Raw genomic sequence first — 7,688 nt, 5'->3', positions numbered from 1 at the left:
CTTTACGAAAATGTTTATAATGCTGTAATAAGCAGCAAGAATAATAATGACTCGTTACTCTGCAGCTATGGTACGTTCCTGTGATATTTTCTGACATATCAGTACTTTATACTTTTCATCTGTATCTCTCCTTTTTTAAACATCCATCCTGAAACTACAGTTTTCCTTTCACTCTCCAATATCACGACACTTGACGTCGGGCATGAACATAACATATCTTCTTGTTCTGTTAATATTCTTGTCGGTTATGCTGCCTTATTATGCAATCATCTTGACACGATATTTCATCGGTCCCCCTGGCCGCCATCTTCAAGTCAGAACACTGTTTGCTACGTCTCGACAGAACTGATTAATACCATAAACGGCAGCTCCTTTATATGCCGCGGAAAACCAACAGTACGTGGGCCAGAAGCCATCGCTGCAGCCCCCTATTCCCTGTGTAGATGGAGCCATTCGTTGAAGCAACCAATCTTTGGGATATTTTACGGGCTAAAATTACCGTAATCTAGTAGAGACCTACAGACAAAAATGCGTTTTGTAAAATATGGAAATGGCACTGTTTGATGCATGCTTTCACAGAAATGACGAGAGGTATAGATCCCATGGAAATATAAAATGATGAAGTGCAGTTGTTTTCAGGTGTTGCTAATCAGCTGAAGTGAACATGGTGGACTACAGTAAATGGAAAGACATTGAAATATCTGACTTTGAGGATGATACACATATTAATATTGATACGTTATCGTTATTCCGATGGAGATATCAGGCACGAATAGAACGCATGGAATAGCAAAGACGATAGAAGCAATAAACTGGAAATGGTAGAACAACAAATGAAAATAAAACACAGAAAATAAAAAATTAACTAAAGTGAAAGGAATGAGACAGAAAATTTGGATAAGCTGAAACTAGCTCTTCTATCCATGGAGCGTTGATGCCATAGGTAAATCAGGATTCGTCAGAACCGTAATAAACACAGCTCCAAAACCAAAACGAGAAGTTTTGTCTGAAGAGGAACAAGGAAAACGTTTGAAAGAACAATTTGCGAAATATGAAAAATTCATGAAGAATTCTGAAATGCTGTGTTTCCTGAAGGACCATCCAGAAAATGTAAGTGAACATACAGCAAATTATTTGGTTACTTGGTGCATTCGTTTGGAGATGGAGGAGAAACATGACCTAATGTATCATGTGGCTCACCTACGTATCTGTATTTAGCACATACAGGAATGGCACAAAAACTAGATATTAAGGCACGAGAATATACTGGATCCTGCTTTATTGAGATAACTGAAAGGAATGTAAAACGCCATTTGATGATTAATTCTACTCATTTAGAGAAATGATTCAGGCAAGAGCAACAACTGTGAAACGGAAGACCGCTCTGACTGAAGCCGAAGAAGAGGAACGTAAAGCAAGACTTGCCTCAGGAGGATTTAATATACTGAAAATATTAGAAACCCTCTCAAGACAATTGGAAAAGTGTTTTGAAGGTCAAGATGTAAGACTACTTCCACAAATAAATCTGAACGTACCTGAACAAGAAGCACAGTACCACATGAAACGCTGCATAGGTTCTGGATTTGTGGGTTGCAGATACAAAAAAAAAAAAAAAAAGAATCTACAGAAAGAGAAATTACAGCTTCTGATGACCATTAAGTTGTTTTGAAATAGTGTTAAACTTAAAATATTTCATGCGTTTTCATGAATGTAAGTAATATTAAAGTACTTACGCAAATATTAGAAGGCAAATATTGAATATCAGTCAATAATATTTAGTTGCAGAGATGAAGATATTTCTGATTTAAAGATAAATGTCTGTTTGTGATTTATTTGTCTTACTACAAAAGCAGACAATGTTTGACATACTGTAATCAGAGCTAAATACATACTAAAATAAAATTAAATTAAAAGTGGAAAAGTGCCATATTTCAAATCCAAATGTCTCGTGTTCTATCTCCAGTCATTCACAGTAGTTTTATCTATCACTTATCACTTCTTTCACGAATGGAATCTTTGTTGCTGTGAAAAGTGACGAATCGCGACGTGTTTCGAAATCCACGTTTAACTTTAGATTTCCCTGTAGCTGGCTGGGTAAGACAATTCAAAAGTCGGAGGAGGCAACTGCATACCACCTCCAACAGGACCACGACTAGTCAAGTACTGTGGGGTTCAAAGGTATCTTCGGAATGATGATTGCTTGACTTCAATAGAGCATCAGCCTAACCTTGGATTTCGCACGAAATTCTAGTCTAACATTTTACTCTTTGAAAACCCTTCTTGTCTTTGAAGACACGCTCACATCATACACTGTGGTGACAGGACTCATGGGATAACTCCTAATCTCGTGTCGGACCCTCCTTTCGCCGAGCGTATTTCCGTACCTTGACGTGGCATAGCCTGAACTAGTCGTTCCAAGTCCCCTGCAAAACTATTGGGACATGCTGCCTCTATAGTCGTTCATAACTGTTAACCTGGTTCCCGTGCAGGATTTTCTTCACAAATGACTTTTCAATTAAGTCCAATTCATACTGGATGGGCGATCTGGCTGCCAAATCATTCGCTCGAATTGTCCTGAATTTTTTTCAAACTAATCGCCAAAAATTGTGGCCCGGTGATGTAGCCTTTGTCGTCAATAAAATTTCCATCGTTTTTCGTGAACATGAAATTCATAAATGGGTGCAAATGGTCTGCAAGAAGCCGAACGTAATGATTTTCGGTCAATTGTCGGTTCATTCCATGTAAACATAACCCATACCAATACAGAACCACCATCACCTTGCTCAGTGCCTTGTTGACCAATTAGGTCCATACTCTGGTGTCTGCAAGACACTCAAACCCTACTATCAGCTCTTACCAAATGAAATCTGGACTTATATGAACAGGCTACTGTGTACCAGTCGTCTAAGATCCAACCCATATGGTCACGGGACCAGGAGAGGCGCTGCAGGCGATATCGTGCAGTTAGCAAAGGCATTCGCGCCGGTCATCTGCTGACAGAGCCCATTAACGCCTAATGTCACCACACTGTTATATGTTCGTCGTACGTCTCAGGTTGATTTCTGAGGTTATTTGACGCTGTGTTGCTTGTCTGTCAACACGGACAAAACTACGCAAAAGCCGCTACTCTGTCCATGGTGAGACGTAATGCCTGAAATTTGGTTTTCTCTGCACATTCTAGATACTGCTGATGTACGAATACTGAATTCCGTAACGATTTCCGAAATGAAATTGCCATGAGTCCAGCTCCAATTACAGTTCCACGTTCAAAGCCCGTTAATTCCCGTCGTACGGCCACAGCCACCTCGGAAACTTTTTCACATGAATCACCTGAGGAATACTCAGTTCCATAACGATTTCAGAAATGGAATGTCCCAAGCGTCTAGCTCTAGTTACCATTCCGAATTCAAAGCCTGTTAATTCCTGTCGTACCGTCCCAGTCACGTCGGTAACCTTATTACATGAAATACCTGAGTACAGATGACAGCGCCGCCAATATACTTCCCTTTTATACGTTTTGTAGGCGATACGACCGCCTTCTCTATGTGTGTATATGGCTATCCCATAACTTGTGTCACCATAGTTTATGATAGGAAGGCAAACATTCTGCATTCATCATCTATAGGTACCGTGGAAGGTCCAAGCACCAAAGCACAACGGATCTGTTTCGCTGTGCAGGTAGTCTGCTTGAATACAGACATATGGCATTCTAGTTCTTGTTTCAAGGTTTCCGCGTCCGAAATAGCGTAAGCCATTCTTGCGGACGTTGGTGTCAGCGGAAAAAGTCCGTCGCCCGTAGTTTAGTCTAGAGTGAAACAGCAGAGGGCCTTTACACAGAACATACACAACTTGATCTCTTCCATTTATAATTAGAAATTTTTCGTGGCGTCAAGAGTGGCGATATTGGACTGTGAAAAGCATGCTAATACGGACATTGTAAGCCTAATAATACGAATAAAAACAAAAAGCAGGTCCATTTTCACCACTGAATGAACATGAAGTACATGTTACTGAAAAGAAATCGTGAAATTAATTTAGGAGTAACTGACATCGATGAAATAATTTTATAAAATTTTTGCGATTTAAGATATTTTTGTTTTAATACTGAGGATGAGTGTCGTTATAAACACGGAAGAAGATGAAGACAACATGCTCTAATGCAGTCAGCTCAAAAGAGATAACACTTAATAACAGATGTTAACAACCGCTGCGGAAAGTAGCAACGCAAACAAACGTATTATGAAAAGTTGATTACTGACTTCTGTTATTCCGGAGGTTCTCGTAGTTTGCTTAACGACGGGCTGTGCCATCATGTACTTTCGATCTGTTCCGCTATTACAATATGTTTAGTTAACGTTATAAATCGTGGATACTGTAATATACTGAAGCATGAACACCCAACCAGGTGTGATGGTAGCTGCTCAGAAGCAGCAGCAATTGGTGTCTGTTAAATCACTCAATTACTTCTGCTGACTCAGAGTGTTATCCAGAACAGGAAAAGTCTTAAATGAATTGAAGGGTTCCAAGTGCTTTCTTACAATTAGCTACAAAATAGCTTCAGATCCAAAAGAAATCTTACGTGAAAAACGGTATTTCACTTTAAGGAAGAGCAAAAAATATAAAACGGTGAGCTACATCCAACATACCTTTAGCGTTTCGTTTTCCACTCGGCCAATCACGTTACGTTTCTCTGTATAAGTGGCTTGCAAAATAATTTGCAATGTAAGATCAATAAAACACCACCAACAATGTAACTCAGTTATTCAGGTAAGAATTTTCCTACACACAAAGAACAACTTTAATATAAAATTTGTAGCTACTAATTAACAATTTTTAACACGAAATTAGTAGAAGGAAGTAAAAAATTGCCTCAAATTTCATTTTTAATGACAAACAGTAAAGACGATAAAGTTGTTTTGAAGCAACTGGTTACTGAGCTATTTCGGAATCGTAACAAAAGATAAATAGTGATTTCATAATGACCTGTAACCACTAAAATACGAAACTTCTAGTTTTCAACACTTACGCAGGTATTTCCTACAACAGTTTTCGGTACCGAACTCAAGTTTGATTGTTTATGTAACTGTGAAACAGAATTCAGTATCTCTAGCATACGAAAAAGTACGAAGCTTTTTTCCCTTACGAATCATTAATACAAATCTTGTTACACAATAGAAGTATACAAAAATCAAGAGTACTAATTACTGTTCACGTAAATAGTCGGTTTCAAAAATGTGAAGAACTACTCTGTGTGTATTTATTTTGTCGTAGAACTGATTTCTATTTTACGGGGCAAAGAACCCTAAGCGTTGTCTATTTACAATAATCAACGCTGCTTGAAAATAATGGAAAAGGTTGTAGACTACCTAAATGAAATGGCGCACAGTTGAACGGATTGCCTGTTAACATATAGAGTAGAATCTGTCACCAGCTCTACGAGTATTCTCCTCTTGTCTATTACAAGCAGAATGAAATATTATGCTCCATTCATTAGTCAGGGTAAATGATGAAATGTTATTTCTCTTACAGGAATCTTAATGTGAGTATCATTTAGTGTGTTTCAAGTCGCTGTTATCATAGATCTGCCATAAGCAACCAGTTAGAAAGCTGCTGTTCTTCCAAAACATTAGTTTACTTGATATTTGTTGTTATTTTATTAACATTTTTTAAATGAAAAAGGCTTTGATTTGTCTCTATAATTACGTCGTAAGTTATATGCAATACAATACCTAGAAACTGTGGGAAACGTAAATAAGGAATTCCAATTTCAAGTAATAGCAATTACTCAACTTAATCTGAGGATGGTGGATGTCAGGTCAATGAATGTGGATACAGATCCCAAATATCCGTGTCACATTATACATTATTCCATGCCTCGGTTAGGCAGTGCTGCGCCACCGCAGACTTCTTAGGTAAAAGTGATGAGTGTTTACAGAAAACCAATGGGTGGAAAGCGAATGTAGATCGTTTGCGTTTCTACCATTTGCTGGGAGTGTAACTTCAATCACACGAACGGTTTCGAAAGGATAAAATATTAGAAGAGAGTTTCGTCCGCCTGTCAAGGTCAGGTACGGTTAAAGATGATCTAAGTAAGTAAAGCAGAAATCATTCCGAAGACTCCTTTGAACGCTCCAGTGTTTTATTAAACATGGTCCTGTTCGAGACGGCATGCCGTTGCCTTCCTCTATCCTTTGAACTAACTTACCCAGCCAGCTATAGGAGGCCCTACAGTCATGGATTCGAAACCACGCTCTGACTCGGCATTTTTCACACCAACAAACATTGTCATTCGTGAAAGAAGTGATAAGCGACAGAAAAACTTCTGAGACTGACCGGTGGTAGAACCCCATACATTTAGATTTGTAGTCTGGCACTTCCCCACTTTTAATTTTATTTTGTTTCGGTATTTTTTTAAGTTCTGATTTTAATATCTTGAACATTGTCTGCCTTTGTAGGTAAGACATATGAAGCAAAAAAGATAGACTTTTTGTGCCGTTCCTGTATGTACTGAATACAAATACGTAGGTGAGACACATGATCCATTAGGTCATGTTTCTCCTCCATCTCCAAATGTATGCACCAAATAACCAAATAATTTGCTGTATGTTCACTTTCATGTTGACGCGTCAGGAAACGCTTGCTGTCATTATACCGTCGTAGCATTTCAGAATTCTTTACGAACTTTTCATATTTCACAATATGTTCTTTCTAAAGTATTCCTTGTACCTCTTGGGGTTTTGGAGCTGTGTGTATTACGGTTCTGACGCATCCAGTTTTACCTATGCTATCAGCGGTCCATGGAGTTGTATTTTCTTTCTTCTCGAATTTGTCTTCTCCTTTCTTTCTTTCTTTCTTTAGATTCTTTCTCAAGCTATAGAAGAGTTAGTTGTCCCATTCCTTTCACAATAGTTAATTTTTTAGTTTCTTTGTTTTATTATCATTTGTTATTCTACCTTTTTCAGTTTCTTTCTTGCAACGTCTTTGCTCTCCCATGCGTTCTATTCGTGCCCAATGTCCCCATCGAAATAATGATGACGTGTCGATATAAAGATGTGTATCATCTTCAACGTCAGATATTTCAGTGTATTTCCATTTACTGTAGGCCACCATGTTCACTTAAGCTCATTGGCAACATATGGATAAACCGGAAAACATCTGTACTTCAGCATTTTATATTTCCTTGGTATCCTTCCGTCTAACCGACAAGAATATTATCAGAATAAAAAGAAGTCGAATCCGAGACATCTTGATGTTTAGTTCGTAGCTTTCCCACTTTTAATTTTGTATTTGTGTTTTTTTAATTTAATTTTATAGATTTTAAAAATCCTGATTTTAGTATGTCAAAAACTGTCTGCCTTCCTAATAACATATTTCAGTCAGAAACATCGTTTCTGCAGAAGTACTTTCCCAACAATATTGACTTATAGAATTTGATGTAATATTACGCACATACATAAAAGTAAATATTTGAAGACCAATACTGATTCTGACACGAATGTGAGTCCTGTTCAATTATATTCAGAATTGGTTCTTGAAAATGTTTTACATCAAATCACGTTTTGTGCTTTGGGTTGGGGAGGCTGTCTAGGACTTCCAGTTGATCAGTTCCTCCTGGGCAAAGTCTTACTTCACATTCTTCTTCGTCGGCTTCAGCCAGAGCAACCTTCAACTTTACAGCTGCTCTTGAA

At 38.0% G+C, this 7,688-nt stretch overlaps 1 protein-coding gene across 1 annotated transcript; it reads left to right on the top strand.

The window, feature by feature from the left end:
* Positions 1 to 664: 664 nt before the first annotated feature.
* On the top strand, positions 665 to 7,427 carry LOC126184172 (hsp90 co-chaperone Cdc37-like). The gene is made up of 4 exons (XM_049926541.1): positions 665 to 789; positions 930 to 1,184; positions 1,339 to 1,574; positions 7,315 to 7,427. Exons 1-4 carry the CDS (start codon positions 665 to 667, stop codon positions 7,425 to 7,427), a joined length of 729 nt encoding a protein of 242 aa, XP_049782498.1.
* The last annotated feature ends 261 nt before the right edge of the window (positions 7,428 to 7,688 follow it).

Source organism: Schistocerca cancellata, chromosome 4 (genome assembly GCF_023864275.1).
Source record: "Schistocerca cancellata isolate TAMUIC-IGC-003103 chromosome 4, iqSchCanc2.1, whole genome shotgun sequence".
NCBI classification, from domain to species: domain Eukaryota; kingdom Metazoa; phylum Arthropoda; class Insecta; order Orthoptera; family Acrididae; genus Schistocerca; species Schistocerca cancellata.
This window is presented reverse-complemented; position numbering and strand designations above follow the sequence as displayed.